At 35.7% G+C, this 22,227-nt stretch overlaps 1 protein-coding gene across 1 annotated transcript in view; it reads right to left on the reverse strand.

Annotated features, from left to right (window-relative positions):
* The window catches only part of ROCK1 (Rho associated coiled-coil containing protein kinase 1), a 92,252-nt gene that overhangs the window by 61,653 nt on the left and 8,372 nt on the right, over window positions 1-22,227 (reverse strand). The window contains exon 2 of the mRNA XM_026122794.2: window positions 755-836. Within this exon, the coding sequence (XP_025978579.1) occupies window positions 755-836 (82 nt within the window). The remainder of the gene's footprint in view (window positions 1-754; window positions 837-22,227) is intronic.

Below are 22,227 nucleotides of genomic sequence, written 5' to 3' on the forward strand. Positions count from 1 at the left end.
GGATAGTGCTATCTTCCAGATAAATAATAATAATAATAAAAAAAAAAAGCCTGCCCACACACACTTTAACATTTTTCAATTACACTTTTTTTTTTGGTTTAGATAATGAAAACCGAAAGGTTATTTTGCACCTGTTTGTTTGTTTTTAATTAAAGAAGCTGCTATGGTAGAGTTTCATATTTTTTTCTATGCCCCCTCAAAAAATCCTGAGAAGAATTCTGCAGAGGCATCAACTGCATACCCAAAGAAGTACAGCAAACTATGCAGTCTAAGAATTTCATGGAAGAGTGAAGAAGACACCTTGTGTACTAAAAAAAGTCAAAAAAACACATGCTCCACTCTATCAGCGTTTATTAGGATTTCTTGATACTATATACATGTTATGCCATTTTACTGCTAATTGCTTATGATGCATTAGTACATAAAATCACAAAACAAGTTAACAGAATCCAGAAGCTTGTTCAGAACAAAGATAGAGATCTTTCTTTTAAAAGGCTCTCTGTCACTGAAAACAATGCCACTTACGTGGGCAATAAGCTTGGACATTCAGTTGCTAGGGATTAAATTTGTAGGGGTAACTGTAGTGACTGGAGGAAAAAAAAATCAGACTCTTAAAACAACTTGTACCAAAAAACTTAAGGTACCCCAGAAATTCCTAGTTGCCACTGCAAAAGCCAAAATATCTTTTATTCCTATTTTTGCTGGTATTTATAGGCTTTCTTTGTTATTTAGTAACCAAATATTAAATACTTACACCTGTTTAAGAAATTATCAATATTTTTGTTTTTTCTTAAGGCAGGAAAATCCAAGTCATATACCAAAGCATCTAATCCATCCTGAAAAAAAACACAAACAAACAAAATTAAGTGTTTTGAAAAATAATTACCCTTTTTCCTAGTCAAAGATACATGATAAAAAACATTTGTCTCTACCAATTTTCCATACAAATGAAATAATTGACATTTATGTAATGATTCAACCAGCATTTACATCTTTAAAGGACATATAAATATGAAATAGCTGTTGCTTTTCCACTGGACTCTTCAAAATTTAATCTCCATCCATCCCAAAACAAATTACTTCTATGAATTGCTAATTACCTTAATTAGCTCCACATTTACACGAAAAAGTAATTTTTCCAATTATAAAAATTACAAAGACTTCTAAAAAGGTCCATCAACATTAAAAACTCACAACATATCACACAGCATTTGGACAGTAAGTGGCAACCAGCAAACAGAACAGCATGATGTCAGTTATGGCCAAGAGTCAAGCCCCATTTTTTATTCTTAACATTTAAGATAACAGATTTAGAAAGGAAAGACTTAATTCTTTGTGTACACATGTAATTTCATTGAATTCAGTGGGAATCTCATGAACAAGACACTGGCTTTATGCACAAAAATTTTACATGAAATACTAACTTAAAACTAGAAACAGCCACACACTCATCTGGCTGTACTACTGTTGAATACATCCTCGTGGACAAAAATAAAATTAAACAAAAAGATAGTTCTAAGGCCTTGTGAAGTACTATAAACTTCCTGACTTGAAGTTTATGGTGATCTTAATTTTACAAGAGGCATACATTATTCTTGAGTGTATTATGTCTTCTGAGAGGAAAAACGAAACAAGACATTTTGGTTGGGAACTGCAGATATAATATCTAATTAAAAACATTAAGTCATCTAGAGAGCTGTATCACAAAGAATTAAATATAAATAATGATAGAAAGTCTTCTTGATCAACTCGGTAATGTTTAAGCGACAACTGCAAAAATAAGCAGGAAGGTCCTGAAAGAAACTGCTGGATGCTAACGGAGTATACTGGGGAAGTACCATTATTTACTTGCCCTGCTTCTACATACATGTCTGTGCCACCTATTATTGACCTATGGGAAACTAGATGTTACATCAGACAGGTCTTTGATATGACTAGTTCAGATGTGATTACATCTGGTTTGAGTGCTTTCAGGTTTTTAGAAAATTGAAAGTCGATCTATCAGGCCTTGACTACTACTTCTAACATCCCTCAAGAAACTATGCCAAAAAAAAAAGCTACAGGATATGTTTTTTGAAAGCTTATTTTCCAGGAATATGCATTAGATCTAGATTAAAAATTAGTCTGTGATCTCTCACTTCCAATTCAAATCTATTCTGTTTCCCCAGTCTATAAGTTTTTGAGCTATAAAAATCAATCCTATCAAAATCAAAATTATTTACAGGCTTGTGGTCCTCACTTTTAAATTATGTTAGAGAGAAGTCATTTACTTCGGATATAATGAGAACAAACAATAAAGTCACAAGAGAATTTGAAAACAAGCATAAGGAAATAAAAATACAAGGACAGTCAGAACAACTTTAAAGCTTATTATTGGTTATTATTAAATCTGTTAATTTCATTCCATAAAAACATTCCTGTTTTAAGCTAGCTCTCCATACAGTGCCTTAACTGAGACCTTAAGAAATGTTACAATGGAAATGACAATCAAGTATCTCAATATCTTCATAATAAATATGAAGCCAGCTTTTGCAACTTGGCTGTATTTCCATTTCGTAGTAAACTGTTAACATTTAAGGGATCATCTTTTTAGATTTATGCTATGATGAAAAAGAAAAGCAACTGATCACTGAAAAACATAATGGAAAAACTACTTAACGGGCCAGCTATATAAATGAGAGAAGAAAAACCAGCAAAAACTTGGACCCTAGTCAGATGTGGGGAAAAGCTATGCAGCCTATGTGCAAATCAATGAGAAATACTAAGCAAGCTACTAGAAGGCACACTTTCCAAAGATACGTAGATAAACATCCAGAAAATACAATAAGGTTTTTCAAATTATTTAGCAACTTGAACAGAGGAAACCATGATAACTGGCTGTAAAGTAGTACAAAGTACACTGGTAGCTCTACGCATTGAGTCCCACACTGTGAGCGACAGTGGGTAAAGAACCTCTACAGGGCTGCTAAGTCACGTCCGTGGATTTTTAAGAGCAAACGCGCGATGATGATGAATTGCCAAAGGTTGGGGTCCATTCTGCCCTTAATCCTTCAAATAAGTTGAGCCAATTAATTTGTCCAGGGTCACGGCTAACAAAGACCACTTCTCCACAGCAGCAAGCAAAAGAGCAACATAATTCTCAAAATTCTGATTTCCTCCAGGGCAGCGCAATTACTTGCTTCCTGCTTCATTGCAGAGCTTGTGTCAAAAGCTGAAATTTAGTCCTTTTATTTTTTAGTTTTTAGGGGAGGGGAAAACTGACATTTTTTAAACACTGAACACAACAGGTGGGAATATTTACAAATTTTAGTGTTAACTTTATTTTTGCATCACACATTAAAATGTAAGTCTCTCAAGAAAAATGCAAAAAATACAAAATAATCATGTTTTCATTGGTCTGTCAGGCTTTGGGGTTTGTGTTTTCTAAAAAAGCTCTAAAAATAAAGATGAAAGGTAATATGCAAATTGAGTTCTGATAGGCAAAGGTGGACTTTTAATACTGTTTAATTCAGAATTAACCACGAAAACATTGCCTTTCAAATCTTAGAGGCAAATTCTTCCAAAGAAAACATTTAACTCGGAACAAAAATGAACTCTGAAACAGAAACACAGACTCAAACTACTTGATGATCTTACATTTATCTCAAATAACACTTCAAAAATCATGCAAACAGCATCTAAGAAAACATCATGTCAAAAGTTTCCTATTTAAAATATTCTCTTCAATACTCAGCTCCCCTTTGCTACAATATCCACAAAAGAAATTACCTTGCCTCAAATCCTTCATTTAGAAAAAGGGGAGGGGGGAAGGAAAGTCTTATAATGATTGAGAGACTTGTAAAACCTTAATTCGCAAAATTATTTATTTCTTTGATTAAAATATGTCTCTGAAGAAAAATAGCATGATATTATTTTAATGATGGAGTATAAATACAAGACTAAGCTTTAGCTTATTTTAGAGAATTGGGATATTCTCTTTAATCTACACCCAAAATAAATAAACCTTTGTGAATAATGGAAGTCAAATATTTGAGATACCTAGTGTATAATGTAAAACATGAAACAGCCTTTTTATTCCATTTACAGTAGCTGAACTGGAAAAAGTGGCGAACTCCACAACCTGTGCAAGCACCAAGGGAAACTCGGAGGTGGGGCTATTTGAGGTCGCATCACTAGTGAACCAACAGGGAAGAGAACACAAGCCCAGACAGCGAGAAGGCCATGACCCTTCAAAACAGTGCAGGTCAAAGAGACGGGAATACGCTACAGGGCTTTAGCAATCATGATTAGCAGAAAATAAGGTAATGGCCAGAGGGAAAGAGACACAGGATCATTATTGTTTTCATCCCTTAGATGGCTGCAGAGAGAGAGTTAATCTCTCAGCTCTTGTTTCCTCTTTGCTCACCAGTCTTTCAATTCATCATCTATCTGACCTCTTTCCTAAGACAGAGGGGAAGAGATGTCTTCCTGCCAAGACCTACAGAAGCCATACGCTCCTTCTCCTAAACAAAAAGGATAGTAAGACATCATTACAAATCAGTAACCATACATCCAATAATTCAACATGCTTTACTAAATAAGCAGGCATCATTTTTACAAAGACTTTTTTCTCATTTGCATGGGTTCAATGTTTTTAGTATCTGTGTTCTTCGAATGGAATACATTCAGTATTTCTTAGACACATGTTGCAGCTTAGAAATGTTTTCAGTTAAGCTTAAGTTCTACCCTATTCTGTCATGACAAAGCAATTTTCCTCTCTAGCTTTCAGTTTACACATAGGCATTTTCCGTTTGTGTTAACAGCTTTGATTACTAGAATACATTGGCTTATAAAAGCAAACATATTCCATGATCAAACTTTCATCTTACTTGCCAACAGTGTTTTAGAGGTGATTAAAAAAAAAAGAAAAAATTCCTTCCTTCATCTGAACAGTTTCATGGGCTCCTATGTACTCTATTTTGTACTATCTTTATTTAATGCAATTATCAATAGTTTCATTATCTATTTAAAATACCTCATTCTATCCTGAAAAAACAACAAAGAAAAACACAGGAAAACACAAAACCATATAAGTGAGGGTATACTACTTAACCATATAATAGCATTACAAAGTGCACAGCGCTTTTCCATTTCAAACAAGCACTTCCATATGTTTTGCCGGTTTGTTCGTTACTATACTACATTTAAGAAGGGTTTTTGAAGAACAGCTACATGGAGTGAAATCAAAGGTCAGTCCAGAGTTGTAGCCTGTCTCTGGAGATGACCAATTACAGATATCTAGGGAGGAGTGGAAGAACAAGTCCAGCATATGGTAACGCTTTTCTGATGCATTTGTGACCAGAAATGGCATCTTCGTATTTAACAGCTCGTTAGAATTCTCTTCTGCAATTTTGTCTAATCATTTTCTGCACAAGATTTTTGCATTCACAGCCATTTCCCAAAAGGAACAGACTCCCTACCCACCTGCTCCATAACATGATTTTAAACACTTTCATCACTTCTCCCCTGGTCATCTCTTTTCCAATTATTCTTGTATGAAAGCTATTTTACTTCATCCCTGACCCCCATCACACTCTGCTTTTTTCTCTTTCTACTATATACATTTTGAGTAAGGGAAAGAAACTGCAAATAATACTGAAGTTGTGAGCATACCGTACATACACCCAGCAGCATAATGATGTTTCCTGTTCTTTTCTGTATTAGGTTATTAACTCAAACATTTGAGTTCTTTTGACTGTCACTGTATCCTAAGTTGACTCCTTTAAAAAACTAGCTACTATAAATCAAAGCTAGTACAAACACCCAAAAACAGACACCCAAAAACAGATGTATAAAAAAATGAGAGTTCTTCCCATGTACTCGCTTAACCTGTATCAATGTTAAATTCCACCTATCATTTTTAATCAGTCAGGCACCAAGGAATATTCATTTCTTCTGCAATTTGTTATAGCTGCAATTTTTACTACCCTGTCCTCAGTGAATTCTCGAATCTCATTATTCATCTTTTTAGATCACTTATTACTATGTGAAACAGCACAGGTCTGTTAGACCCCACTATTCATCTCTCTGCTTTGAGTAAACTGATCACCAACTCTCACCTCATTCATGTATGAATGAGACAACCCCAGTCCCACAACTACACTGGACTACACCAATCCGTAAATATATTCCTTAGTCTCAAAACTCATTACAATACATGTAAATGTTTTGTTTATTCACATTCAGGAAAACTATAAATTTCACTATGAATTGCCTTAATAATGTTAGGATATTTCAAAATATACTCTATCAAGAAAATCCAGTTTGGCAAAATTGCATGAACTTAGGATCCCTAAGCGATATACAATCAAAAATACAGTATATGATCTACATTGTCAGGGTACAGTTGTAGCATCTTTACATCTCGAAATTGTTACCTCGTACAAATTTCATCATGACATAACACTGTCTACTGAAAGCATATCATAAACAAAAAGGTACTAAACCCAGATGAAACTTTGCTACTGAGACACTTGTTTATTTTACTATTTATCTGTCACTCAAAGAACTAAGAAAAATGTAACGGGTATTATCAGCATACAAAAGTTGCATTCCTTAGACTGACTGGCAGTTACCCAAGTTTAAAGTCTTTGCTGCTTTTCCTTTTTTGGAGAGAGCACAGTAAGTCTTAACATCTACAACCATAACCATCCAGAATTTAGTACCCTGTATTGTAGCTATTTTCTGTTTATTTCTGTAATAGTGAAGTTTCCCCCTCATCTGTAAAAGCAACAAACCTGACAGAATTTGAGCTTCATGTGCTCAAGCATAATTTGTTATAATGCCCAGCCATACCTACATGATCTCTGTGGTGAACTATCAATATTGAGATAGCCTATTTAACTGATATAAGTGAGTAGTTAATTTTTATATATTACTTTCAAACATGCATGAAAAGTAATACCTCGACTCTATCATCCAAAAAATTAGAAGTTTCTTCGAATTGTTTTGTCTACAGCACCAAAATTTCCTTCTTCAAGGCTACAGCTTGTGCTTTCGGTTTGCATAAAAGTGGTTTCTGGAATGAATCATCCTATTAAAAATATCCTTAACCTCCCTACCAGTAGGGCAAGCAATAAGAGGGCAGACCCCGCTACAAGACTTACTTTTGCATGCGACAGCCATTACTTACTTGTGACAAGGACAGAAACTTTCTTCTGATGCTATCATCATTGCTATCTCAACTGAGAGAAAATCTCGGACCACTCTTTCATACCATTTTGGGGAATACTTACGTTTCATTGGTAAGAAAAACACACATGCACATGGAGGACTCTCCTCTAGTGCCAAAGATTAGTTATCTTATTTTAATAGGCAAGAATAACCTTACCTGAGAAATAAGTACTGAACAGATCCATACAATTCACTAATTTCAGGCAAAAACACTGTTTGAAAGCCAACTTTCAGGCCAATGCCAATAGGGCAACATTTAGTTATCTCTAAAGCGTATAGACAATTCCTCTGAGTACCTAGTTGTAAGTTGATCACACTCGATTCATTTCCGTTGCTGCCCAGAGTACACAGAAGAGTAGCTTAGTACTTCATCTTTAAAGTATGTAAGTCAAGGCACACAGAGTTACGGCACTCCATTCAACAATTTTTATTAAATGGTTATACCAGGCAAAGTACACAGCAAACTGACATGTTAGCCTGAGCACAAGGCACTTGATTCACATTGCATTCTTGCTGCCAGCATGATACAGTTCTATAGAGCTTGATATTTCTTTGTATCTTGCAACACCTATAACAACCTAAATTAGCAAAAGCTCTTTAAGACATATCCTTCATGAAAAAAAATCTTCTTAAAACCTCAGTAAAGAGATCTTGAAACTTGAAGACAAGATTTGTGGTTGCAAACTTAACCCATACCATATTCCATACAGTTACACATATGAATATATGTACTTACATTCCGTTCAAACATCAACTGTATAACATTTTTAGTGACAATTTCTTAGACTATACACTTACTACAGGACTCAGTACATTTTCACATATATCAAAATACATGCTGTCAATAACTCCAGAGCCCACAGACCTCTCACGATAATGCTAACATCCATATTAACACAGAAGGAAGCCTTGTCTGCACTTGTCTGCAGATATGTATGCATACAAGTAGTGATGCTCTTTCTCAGACAGGTAACATTTCTGGGTTTAGCTGTTTTTCCACAGCAGCAACAGGTCTTGCCACCTGAGATGTCTCCATTAAAAACAAAATGCAGCGCAATTCCATGGAAGTAACTCAGCTATACTAAACATGCAGGAGTATCATCGGTATCCAGTGGCACCTACAGTCCTTGGGCTTCCTACACAGCTGAGGGCAAGGGGTAGTTTCCTCACGTCAGAGCCCTTCACTGCCCACTGACTAGACAGAGGAATCTTGGATCCATAGTTCTGAACTGCACCAATTTGAGGCACTCTATTTTATGCCTAAAATTGTGCATAGCTCATATTGTCTGAAGATGCAATTCAGACATAAGTTGGGTTTTTTTCCTCTTCGAATTCAACACTTTACTACATTAAAATTTTACAAGATATTTTATTGTAGTTAATAATCTTTAAATCCAAATAGACATTCAGCATATCAGCATATTATTTAGGTTTATCATCAAAATTAATTCTATTTAATATTACATCTTTAAGAAAAGCTAGCAGATGAGATAGCAGCGTCTTCAAGAAAGATGAAGAATATAGACCAAAATATCACTAATATTTCAGTAAAATTTATGCAAAAATAGGTACAGTATATATTGCTTGAAATAGTTCAAGAAGAGGCATAACAGTAGTAAAAGCTGATTGCTATTAAGCTTAATTATTATTATTTTATTTCACATACAAAAGAGATCTTCAGATATTTGTAATTTATTTTCCTTAAGAAAGGTTCACTCACATGGATTGATATACTACCTGGGCAGGTATTACAAACTACATAAAGCTTCTACACCAAGCATGGCAATTTCTGCCATCAATAGAATACCTTATGCAAAAATAATAAAATGGTTGTATAAGTGTCTGGAGGGCTATTCAGATTCTTGATATTTTAATATGTTGAAAATAGATGACATGTCAAGCTTAAATGATTTATCAAGCTATATTTGCACTCACAATAGGATTAAATAAAGTGCAAGAACAGCTTCTTAGAACCGCCTTTTTCAATAGTTATACTGGATGTGTTGAATGCATGTATACTTAAAATATGTATTATATATATGTATGTTTTTAATAGCGTTAAAAGAAAAGGAAATATTGGTACTTTAAGAACTGACTGATGTTTGTCAGCATGGACCTGGCATTCCAAAGTTACTTCAAAGCTTAGTATTATTAAGTGCCTCATAAGTCTAGAATTCCCAGCTACTATAACAACTGCAACTAGAGATAAGCAGCCCATCTGATGTATGGCAGGATAACATTATCCACAAAAATGCCCAGGGTGGGGGCGGAGGGGGGAAACCTGACCTCCTATCCTTTCACATTTTCAAAGTTATCGGATTATCCCAAATATAAGGCAAATCCTGTTCCCCCCCAACTAAAATGTAAAGTATCTACTTTAAAAAAAAGAAAGCCGGAATGCATTTATAAACTGCATCAGCAAAAAGCTTTGCAAGACCTCCACAGCATTCTTCAATTGAGAGGACAGACTCTTCCACAGGCAGAACACACAGATCTACCACTTCAGGTTTAGAAATCATCACAACAACATTTTGATTTTAATATACATACTTAGGATTACCAATTTAGATCAGCAGGAGTAAGCACTTTAAAGAACACTCACTAGAAAGCAAAAGTAGAAGGGATAAAAGTAACACTATGAATGCAAATACTGATATAGAAACTACCATTCAATAAAATACTATAGAAAAAAGACAGCCAGACCAGAGATACAGAAGAATAAAGAAAAACTGTTCCACTATCAGCTCAGAAGTCTTAGCCTTCTTCAGGCAGCAGCCTTTAAGGAATCAGTTAAAGACTTAAAAGTCAAAGAGAAGCAACTGCACAACTCTATAAAGAAAGAAATACTGGTACTTAGCAAAGGAAATAAAATAGTCACATTTGTAGCTTAGAAAACAGCTGTTTGCTTCCTAGGTTTCTTCCAGGCGGCTATCCATGAAACCAGACTTCAGGAAGTAAACTTGGGGCAGTTGGACAAGATGTGAACTAGCAGGATAACAACGTGTTCATAAGAGGAAACATTACACATTATTGCAAGGAGCATAAATCAAAATGTATTACATCCTAATATGCAAAGCAACTTTAGATCTTTTAGCTCAACACCTTCTGGTAAAGGTAGAATAAGTTCTCCCCCTCAACAGTTTAAATTGTTGCCTCCATCTGCCCCACTAGAACTTTGCAAGGTGTTATCTCCATTACAGGTAAAAACATGACTAGCAAAGTTTGCAATATGACAAGTCAGTGGAAAGACAAACTTCTCCATACAGCAATAACTCACCAGCCATGTAATCCAGGTCAAGTGGACAACAAATATTTTGTTTGCCACAAAATAAAATTGTGCATCTACTAAAAAGTCATATAAAACAATCAAAAGGTAAATTCTCCAAAGCTTGAATTGTCAAGGCTAAAGATAGATTAAATTAGTTAAATGAATTCTGGTTTAGAAAAGACTCTCTAAAAAGCTGCACCAAAGAAAGTATTTCTAGCAACAGGGGATTTTTCCATTCAGCCTACAAAGATCTTACAAAAAAGAATACAGTGACTGGAGGCAGAGACTAGACAAACTGAGAGAAAAAAATAAAAGGTACTTAATTTTTAACAGAGTACAGACAACTAGTGAAATAGCGTTTCAAGAAAGAGTGAGCAGTTTTACATTTTTCCAGCAGAGCCTGGAAACACTGCACACAAAAAACCCAAACCCCTTCCCCTCCCCACCAAAAAGGAAACTCTTCCCCAAAACCCTAGAACAAGTAAAAACACTTTTTCAATTAGAGATGAAAAAATTGGCCGTGATAAAAGTCCAAAATCAAGGTAATAAAAGGATTATATCAAGAAGAGCTTGCAGAAACTGAAATAGTCATTTGGAAAACTATACACCTTTCTTTGTTGTCATATGCAACCTATAGCTTGCAAACAATATGGGAAGTTGAGCACACGAAAGAGTACCAACTTTGTGAAGCTTTACGATTGCACAATCTCCTGTCAGAGCTCTAGCTGCGTTTCCGCAATAAACATTCCATCACAAGCAATCACAAGTCAAGCAGATATTTGAAATATGTAACTAAACAAGAACTTAGCAGCGCTTAAAAAATTGCATTACGCAACTGCCAAAAGATGCCCAGACACTAGCAAAGCCTATGGACTTCTTTTTTGCACTGATTAAAAAAAAACTTCACTTTTAATAAAACAAAAGATTTATGCACACATCAAAATAATTCTGTTCTATATTTATTCCTCTTTCCATGATAAATATAGCCATAAGGGATGATTTTAAAATAATGTTTTTTTAAAGGTAATAAAAATTCCATGTGTATTATTTTAGATATGGATAAGTTGCTTCTACTGCCAAGTACTGAGATTCTTCAGAATTCACAGGATTTCGTTACTAACAGCAACAAAACAGCAAGTTCTTCACATTTTTCAGGGATTTGCACCATTCTAATATTGAACACAGTGTTTCTGCTAACAAATTGTTTCCAGATTCCAGAATCCCATGCATTAAATATATAAACTGACCTACAACAGCATACTTTTGCCCACTACCTTCAGGCAGCATTTAATAAACAAAAACCAAACCAACCAATCAGACAAACAAACAAAGCTTTTGATACAAACTTCTGTGAACAAAGAGACAAATGCTCTCATTTTCATAATGTACCTCAAGAGAAAACAGGAACATTGACCAAAAATGCCATCAGTAACATAAAATTACATTTAAATACACTGGACATTTAACTGCGTTTTCAAGTCACTAATAGTGACTGCTCTCAAGCAGAGAGTCATCTGTTTTCATTAGCAAAACCAGAAATTCTAGCAATTCTTAAGCAGGACTTCACCAGTATGTTAGATCAATCTCTTCTAAACACTCTCTTTTTACCCTTTCTGACATCCTTATACAGTCATGACTAAAATCCTTAGTGCTTTATCCTGCAACTAAAAAAAAAAAAAAAAAAAAAAAAAAAAGTGTAACTACAAAACTAAAAACCTACCTCAAAATATGGTTCCACACTCAAGCACTAAAATTGCAGAACAGAACCAATGCTGCCAATGAAAGCTCAGGGTGGCTTTTGCTACTTGGAAATTTCTCGTATGATAATCAGTAAGAATTTCATCAGATGTAATACAGCAAGGATACAAGTCAGTTTATCTACAATATTTCAAAACTAGAAAAAAAGAGGAAGTACTGCAAATTCATCAGTGGCTTCCAGCACTCTAACTTAGGAAGGGAGATGTTGCAACATACCAGGTTTGGAAGTTTGTTTAGGGTCTTTAAAATAAACTGTTTTGTGTTTCTTTTAAGCCTTGAGGCTCAAGCTTGGGGAAAGCTAAAGGCAGCAGCTTCATACACCAAGAACATATGTCCCAACACTGCCAACACAGTTGCTCAAGCATGAGACATACATAGACAACAGAATATCTTAAAATATGGCTTTGCAAGTTTTACAAGGCTGCGTGTTTTCACTAAGCTTAAGTAATGCTATGGTAAGGAAGGAAAATATTGAAAAGGTAAGAAATAGCTGACCAACCACTCTTCCAGGAAGTTTCTTTAGATGCATCAATATGAAAGATTTGAATATTTCAAGTAGTAACCTAGTAACACTTCAGAACTTGTGAAAAATACTTGATATTTTTCGTAAGAGGATGCAATAGGTCGATATCCTCCAAAGGCACAACTTTCTTTTACATTTAGAAGAGGGGAAAAAACAAATCTTAGCCCAAGAGGAAAGAGAGGCAGGGCTGTCTGGACCACTGCCACTACTACGGGATCTTGCTCAAAGTCTCTCCTGCCTGTCCTTACAAGGGAGCAAGGCTGAGCTTGGGCCGATTAAGTTCATCTCTACAGGAGATGCGGGTGGGCATTATTTTTGTCACACCACAAAAGCCTGACATGAAAAAAGAATCACAGCACACTAACACTGCATTTTCTGTTCTTCCACCCCACTGACCATTCTGAGTAGCTGCTATTTAGTTTCTCATTAAGCAAAGAGCAAAACGACTAAGAAAGCATGCTCTTGAATAAAAACATCTAAAAGAAAAAAGAAAGTAATGAAAGGCTATGTTTTATTTGTACCCAACTTCTAAAAGTTTTTATTTATTTATTGAACTAAAGATTGTCTTATAAAAGCACTTTACATTACCCAATCCAACAAAAGCCATGGAAAAAGTACTACTTTCCTGGCAATCCACATGAAATGGGACATTTTGATACCTAGTGTACACAGAGGTGCAAAACCCTTGTTCAGTTGGTTCAGGTAATACCTGCCACTTCCAGTTGTCAATATCTGGAGGATGCCCAGCAAAGCAGGTTCCCAGTTTCCAAGTACTACATAATATCAGTGAGTGCGATCTCAGAACAAAATTAAAAAGCAATACTATCATTTCAAGAATTCAGACTTATACTTTCATCAGCCCTCCTGCACTTCACTTGCCAAAAATCCCTGCTGGACGACAGGGCCAATTTCTGGAGAACCGTATAAAAATACATGAACATACATCGTAATTTTGGAAACAAATGCTTGTTACCAGTCATGGTCATTTTATAATTGAACATACTTACCTAGCCTCAGAATCCATGAGCTTTGGAGCAAATTAAGAAAACAATTAAATCTTTTGTGGCATCCAAACAAAGTAAACCTGCACGGAAATTAGCTCTGTCATTTAAATACACTCTGAATTGTGGATAGGCAATTTGTTTAGAAGGAGAAAAAAATGCAACCATTCAGCATTAGGAAATGTCCAAACAGGAAGCAAATATATAAACATATATACACACAAACATCCCAAATAGCAAAACGTTAAGAAAAAATAAAATTGACCAATCATTTTAATTTTGATTCACATTTTTTAAATTGTTTGCTCAGCAGGAGAAATAAGAACTAAAAACTGCAAGAGTAAGAGAATGAGACAAACCCTTTGCACTTGAAGAAAAAGTGCAAACAGTGTAGGATGCAAAGCTCCATTCTTAAGACAACGAAGTCTTCAGAGGCGTCAAGTAATGCCACATTTCATCTAATAGTCTTTCACCTAAAACACACCCGGAAAACTTTCTTCAATCAAGATGCCACATTGTAGAACTTGGAGCAAATAAAGAACAGAATTTCTCTTTTTTGAATCACTAGATGCCAACTTTGAGATCATATCACTTTCAAGTTTTTAGAGCTTCTTTCCTTGCTCCTCCTAATTTGGATTTAAGGGAATAAAGTATATGAAATATGATTTTGTCCCTCTCCCCACCCGTCAAAATATGACAGGACAACTCTTGGCAAGATAAAATGATGTTATCTCATTGAAAAAACTCCTAATCCATTTACTCCCTGGAAAATAAGATCATGCTTAGTCCAGATTAATTCAAGAACCAGTTTTCATAAATGAGAATGCAGGTTGAAAGATGACTGCATCACTTACTATATCACTGACTGTATCTCTCAGTTGGACATATTGCTCCAACTGAGGTATGAGTTGGTAACAAGAAGACATCAGAAGATTAACAAACACTAAGAGCCCATTCATACATGATTTGGTTTTATAGGTTACTCCTGAAAACAAAACACAAAAGTTTATGGCTCTCCAGAAGACAAGCACAAGCATGTTAGGGCAGAGCGGTTCCAAATTCTCACAGGCTGTTCCTATGTAAAGCTTAATCTTAACAACTGAAAATAATCTTCTGAAGACCATACAAAGGCTCGCTCTGGTTCCAGACTGAGTTCAACATTGTAAGACTTTCAAAAACACATTTAGGATTTTTAATTAAATTTAATTAAAAGCCAAGTGGCAAAACATGAAGATGATCTTATTATAACTTATATATTTTATCCTGTTATAAGACTAAATTTGCTGTTTTCTATAAAAAGAAAAAGGCATACCTGTGTCTTACAAGACAAAGGAGGCTTACACCTTCAGTCTGTCAAGAGTCAACTACCAATACCAAGTATTATGCACTAGTTGAAATACAAACAGAAAGCTGATGGTAAAAGGATGACTAGAAGATGTCCTGATTTAGCCCCTCTTTTCACAGAATGGTTGGGGTTGGAAGGGACCTCTGGAGACCATCTAGTCCAACGCCCCTGCTCAAGCAGGGTCAGCTAGCACACACTGCTACACCACAGAGTAACACCACTAGAATCTGGCTGTCTGGCTCAGCAGATGCTGGAGCAGTTACTTTCTTCAAAAGTGAGTGGAGGATGCCAATAGCCTTATATAACTGCATTTGACAGAAGACATTAAACACTGGCTGGTCTTTCTACTGAGTTCTTCTGATGCATTTTTATTTCATCTAGCACAACTTTTGCTCCTAATCACGACATCTCTCCAAAAAAACATAACATAACTTAGTTAAATTTTAAAAAGTCATATCTAAATACCACCATTATTATACTGCCCTTGTGCTACATGAAGTATTAGACATTGGTTCACAAAACAGACTCAAGAAACTGCTGCAGCAGGACTGTCTGGCCTTAATTTTGCTGGACATTTCACCAGGAATTGCTGCTATAGATCACCAAAACAACATCCATCTCTGACTGTGAACATGATATTCTAAGAAGAATCTATCATTTATGACACTTGTAAACTTTTTTATGGAATAATAATCTGTTGATTATACTTGGAATTAGATCATAGTGTGAGAATTCCCCCCTCCCCCCCCCCCTTTTTTTCCCCTCAATTCTTAGGACTTCATTAGAAAGATCTCAGATTCAATTCAGTACTTCAGTTATCTTTTGAAACTTCAAGTCATGATTTTATGCCCAAATTGCATATCTTCACGCAGTGAGACTTAGCTGACTTCTTGCTGTTGACTATATGTGTTGGACAATCTGCCATAATGGCCACTATCTATATAACTGTTGTACTTATGCCAAAAGAATCACATTCTATTCACTGAAAACTTTATTCTATGCTAATTCTTAATTTGAAGAGATGCACACAAATAGAAGATTTCAGGTGAGAAGGTGCTCTATTAGAGATGTAAGAAATTCACTATAAGAAAAATAAAAGTTATTGAGTTACTAGCCCTTGATCATTTTGGAGACTGCACTTTGCTTAGCAGAGATTCCAACTCAAAAGGACAATGTGAACTTGTGAGTTTAAGTCATGGATTTTTTTTTTCCCTTCTAAATGGCCTTCACCTCAGCTTGCAAGGTACTAAATGTCCCAAAGAGAAAGAATTTTAGCTCTACAAATGCTGTCCTTTTATTGTATTATAATTCTATTTTATTTAATTCAGATACAATTGCAATTTAGAATTAAAATATTGTAAGAGAATACCTAACAGTTGCAGCAGTTTCCCTTCTTATTTAGAAACTAGATTCTTTATGGATGTGCGCTGTGGGTTGGCATTTCTTCTATTTTTTTCTGCCACAGGGTTTAAGTCTGTTTTTTCATTTTGACCAGATAAAACGTTGCAGGACAAAGGATGCGCAGATTGTGCTGGTTAGCACAGGCATAGCATCCTTATAGCATTGCCCAAGATGCTGGGATCTTGATAGCTATGTCCAAGAAAACAATTTGTATATATTGGCACATGCTAATTACATATACTAGTTAGCAGTGCTGAAAACAGATCGTTGAAACAATGCAAGAACTTCACTGATGTTTTGAAACCAAAGCTAGAAAAAGCCAAAGAGAAAACCAACCAGTGAAACATTCCACAGCTATTTTCTCTAAAGCTTGAGATCTCTTTTTAAAAATAGTATATTTGGACATCTTACTAAAATTAACTCTAATTCAAATATGCATTAGCAGACTTCAGGTAATTCCTCGTGCCATTTCGTGGATAGTATCACGTAGGATATAGGAAGTCCCATCATAGTTCTTTCATAACAAAAGTTCACAGAAGGAACTTGTAATTTCACAGCACTGAGAACCAAAACTCTTACCACTTACTTTGAAGCTTATTTTGAAGTACTTAAACTGGATTTGGAGTGTTCTTTGTTTTAAATGAAAATGCAGGGCTCCAAGAATCCTTTATGCCAGGACTTCATCATATTTTTCATTCTGTAAGTGCCATGAATATAGCAAACATACATCTTTTTTCTGGCCAACTTGAATTTCTTTAGTGATGGTCTAAAATGATTAATGAAACTTTTCACAAAAAGGCCTTCCTGGAAACTTGTGAAGCAGACCTTCAGAAGCCAAGTGAAAGGCAAGCAATGCTGAGACATGAACTCATTAAGGAACAAAAACACTGCACACTTGAAGCATAAGGCTAACAAGGAGAACTCTTTCAGAGAATTAATGAACTTTATTTATTACAAACCTCAAAAAACTATTTAGGTCAATGGAACATTTTAGCAATCTTTCCTCCGGCGATTACACTACCAGAAACAATGGCAAACAGGAACAGCTTTCCATTATAATATCAAGTACTATCAACTAATCATTGGACACTAAGTCTAACTGCACAGTTTAAAATGCATACATCTTCATTTCAACAACTCTGTATACATGTACAACAGACAGCTCGAGCAGTTAGGTAGTACTGAATTTTTGTCATAACATATACTGAACTTTTGCCATAAAAAACATCAAGTTTCATGAGGCTCTTGATTAATTTGTCTCCAATTTTCCCCCCAGAAAATATAATAAATCCCTAGAATGTAGTCCATGCAAAATTTGAGACTGATGTCAGCCACACTCTGAACATTAAAGTTTCCATGCTACTAAAAAAGAATTTAAGGCAGCACTAACCTTTATTTTTATTATAGTGAAGGAAAGCAATTTTTAGGCTAACTTATAAAGTAGTAATACACAAAAATTATTTTTATTTAGAAACAGTACCTTGCAGTCATAAGCCTACGTTCAAATTCAATCCCCCTACATCTGTGGGAACATCTGTAACTAGAAGAAATACAATACTAACTCAAAATACTTATCCCAGGCTAAGAGACATGGAAACAATGCCTTATGTTAAGATAGCACCATTTAACATCTCATCTTCACTCATGTGTTACAGACTCTCACCTCTTCTTTTAACTTAAAAAAAAAAAAAAAAAAAAGTCTTCAGATTTTTTTTGGTCGTAAATATTTTTGCTACACAGCTGCTTGGAGCTTGATGTCTATTTTTCAAATAAACTATAGTACTACCAATGAGACTTCCCTACCTACTACAAGAGCATAAACATTTTGTATCCACACTATCAAACCTACAGATAGGGTGAAAAACAGTACTTCCTTATTTTAGAAATAGGAAATAGAAATTAAACAGAGTCTTGCAAGAAGCCTGAAGAAATCAAGAAACCCTGGTTTAAGTCACTAGAGGCCAGACAGGCAATTCTAGGTAACACATCAGCCTTAATTATAATCTTCATAATTTCTCTGTCTTCGTTTTCCAAGCCTTTTATTCATATTTTACAGACAGAGAAGACCTGCTTGTCCAAGGGCATTTTTTTCCATACTCGTTTCCCTCCCCCACCCTTGAAATCTGAATATTTTTTACTGCAGAACACAAAAAAGCTATGTCAGTCTGAACACCAATGTCCTCTTTTTTTTTTTTTTTTGGTACTTCATTTACCAAGAAAAGACTACATAAAGAAGATGTGGCACACCGACTTTGATTTCAACTTCTGTCTCTCTTCAGGCTTGAGATTTGATTGGGAGTCGAAATTGTTCAAATACAAAAGATTGACTTTCCACAATCTCAAAGTCAAATGGATGAACAGCCTTTTTACTATTATTAGCAAAGAAGAAAGGTAACTTATGGTAGGCAAATGTTTCCACAGAATGAGCTTTCAAGAATTATGGTTAATTCCACTGCCCAAGAACAGACAGAACTGGCATTACTGACATAACAATTTATCATCTACCCGGTTTTGCCCTCCTCTTCTTCCCATCAGAATTTGATATTTCTTCTCCAGTAGAAGCCAAACAGCAATTATCCACTGAGATCTTGATAACAGACATCCTCCTTCTGTATTAAAGCCTTATGATGCTAGAAGTTGTGTTCTGCAGAGCTGAAGGGAATCCCAGAAGACATAGAGATCTTCAGAACAGAAGTTCTCTCAGTCAACATTTCTTCCAGGTGCAGAAGTGAGGCTTACCTAATAAAATAGTTGATTTCTATAGTTCTCAGATTAATAAGCCATAATTCATTATACCTGAAAACCATTTGTTTACCATGATGCAATTTCAAGGCACAGAAGATCTACAAGAGACTGAGCTAAAGCTCACACTTCAGGTTAGACAAAGCTGCAAACTGCTTTTCACTTATTTAAAGAGAAGATGGTGTCTCTTGTTGTGATTATGAAAAAGGTTATGTTGATCCCAACTCTAAGTATCTAGGAAAGCCAGAAGATGGATTCTGATAATTCTTCTTAGAATACTGCTAGACATCATAGACCTTCACCACACTGCTTTACACCTTTCTTTTTTTCAATTCTGCTAAATCACAAGATTATTTTTTTTTAACTAAAAACTGATAGCTCATCTTTCAGAGGAAAGCTTAGTTACTATTTCACTCGCTCTTTTGGCCAACTTGCTTCTAAAATACATCTTTGTTAGATATTGTTATTTTCTCCCAGAAAATATGAATAATGCAGCACTACTAGCAAGTAAGTTTACTGACCTAGATAACAGTACACAAGTAAGGTAAGATAGCTTTCATTTTCTATAATAAGTACACTTAGTCAGCCTCTCTCAAGATAGCCGAATTTGAAGGATAATCCTCAGCTACTTTTTTTGTTCCCATCTAAAATTAAAAAATTAAGCTTTTTTAAGCTTTAAGCTTCCAGGGCATCAGACATGGGGGAAGACACTTCCCAATCTGCAAGTATATCCATTTTTAATGAAACTGACGAAGTTCTAATTAATATTTTGGTGTATTCCTAAGTTTATGAGTTTGTAAAACAGCAATGAAAAAGGGTATATCAAAAAATCCTTTTTTTTAAATTTTGTCTGTAATGAGTGGTTCTCCGATCCTTATTTCCCATGAACATATCAATAACTGTGACAGCAAGTATTCTTTACATGAATGTGAAGTCTGTAGGTCTGACTACAGCCTCTACCACAGGCTGAGAGGAGTTTAAGACCAAAAGAAAAGGCAAGGTCAAGAACAATGCAGCAGTCCAGACTTTCTCCTGACACTAACCAAATCCACTGGCACTCTATCAAAAGAGAAAGAGTTATGTAGCAGTCATTTATAGATGCAGTCCCAGAACTGAAACACTAAAGCTTACGCACTCCAGTTTCTTCTTGTGAATGACATCTTTGATTACAGCCCGTCCAAACTACTGAGGAAAATATAGTGTTATGTGCACATACCATTAAGGATAAAAAGCTTTGTTATGAGAGCCTGAAGGCATTTTAGGACAGAAGAAAAATACAGAATAACTGCTAAGACTTCTCTGACACTACACTCATCAAGAATTAAAACCAAAAGAGTATTTTAGTCTTTTTCTTTCTTTTCTTATTCGAAGTCTATTTCCATTTTATTTCAATTTCTAATTCCATTAACTTGAGTCAACGCACAGCTCTAAATATGCAAGTTACTTGGTACGAGATCGTCTTTGAGTTAGAATTCTATTCTTTACATGAATACCCTCCAAATTCTCCTGAATACGGCCTTCCTTAGAGGAGTCTTCACAGCTTATCTCAGACCAAAAACTGACCAGATCTGAAGGTTCCTCCAGCAACTGGTTTTGATTTCACAAGCCAGAAGTATCTCCAAACATTTCCATATGATATGCTATGTCCAGAAGCTGTAGGCACAACAGAGTTTGTGGGGTACGAGGAAGGCTGAAAATAGGCAGAGGTGCTTCTGTCAAAGACAGAAGACAAGAGCTCTTCCAGGAAGCATGTTAATCCCTTCACTACAAAAGTACTTCTATGTAACTTCTTAACAACATCTCCAACTCCAAATCCAATGCGAGTTGTTGTTTTTTTTTTTTTTAATCTCAAGGGTTCAGCTTTTAATAGGCATTTTGTCATTTCTGCTGCTGTTTTTGCTCTGCTAACGTTAGGAGCGGTAGTCATTTTAAAAGCAGTTGAAGACTTGCTAACACTAGCAGAGCTAGCTAGAGTCTAAGCACTTAACTGGCACCGTTTTCAGCCTTTTATACCTATGCAAGAGGATGTATAACTTTAATAGCAAATCATACCCTTTACACTAGTACTCCTGTTTTTCAGAACTGTATGATTGGCCTCAAGACCACTGCAAACCATACTGGTCCGTTCAGCTGTCAACTGAACTTATTAGTACTAATTAGAGTTTAAGGGGGAAGACAACCACTCACAGAAGATCCATTACAGAGCAATTAGCTAACTACTAGGTAGGCTGAAAAGGCAGGACAAACTTTTCTCCTTGCAAGGGTAGAGCAAGTTCCATGAGCTTAACATTGACATAATCCTTTCTGTATCTAGATTCAAAGTACTTTCCAAGAGGTTAATAAGATTTCATAACAAAAAAGGGCTCATGATGAAATTCCATATGCTTGCTCCTCTCACACCTACAGCACGTACATAGCATCAAGAGGGCAAATTTGTGAGGAACCAGTATTACTTCCATCTTCAACACCTTTATGCCCTGCCCTGCATTGTTTCTGCACAACTTGTCTTCTATAGCGAAAGGCATGGAGCAAGAATAACCAGCATGAACTCTGTCCTATCTACAGGCTCTCCTCCCTGGAGCATCTTCCCCATCCATTCCTACTCTACCATCTCCTGGCTGGAAGAACTTCTCAGAAGTACATTAACATCAAGTAACTCCACACAGTCAGAGGTGCTCTAGATCTCAGGGGGGAGCAACTGTGCCAGACTCTGCTGGCATCCATACTTCAAGATGATGGTGGTTGTTGCACTGACACCTTGCACTTCAACTTCTACCATGGGCAGCCTCTCCTTCCTCTTTGTCCATTCCCAAGGGACAGGTTACTGCCTCACTGATATCAGATTTACTCTTCCCCATTCCCATGCCCAAAAAACCCAAAGTGCTAACTAGCCTCCCTTACTACTTTGCTAAAAGAGAGTGATACTATCAGGATATACAAAGCACAATACTACCAACTATCAGCATCATGAAACACT

The sequence above is a fragment of the Dromaius novaehollandiae genome, chromosome 2 (genome assembly GCF_036370855.1).
Source record: "Dromaius novaehollandiae isolate bDroNov1 chromosome 2, bDroNov1.hap1, whole genome shotgun sequence".
Taxonomy (NCBI): domain Eukaryota; kingdom Metazoa; phylum Chordata; class Aves; order Casuariiformes; family Dromaiidae; genus Dromaius; species Dromaius novaehollandiae.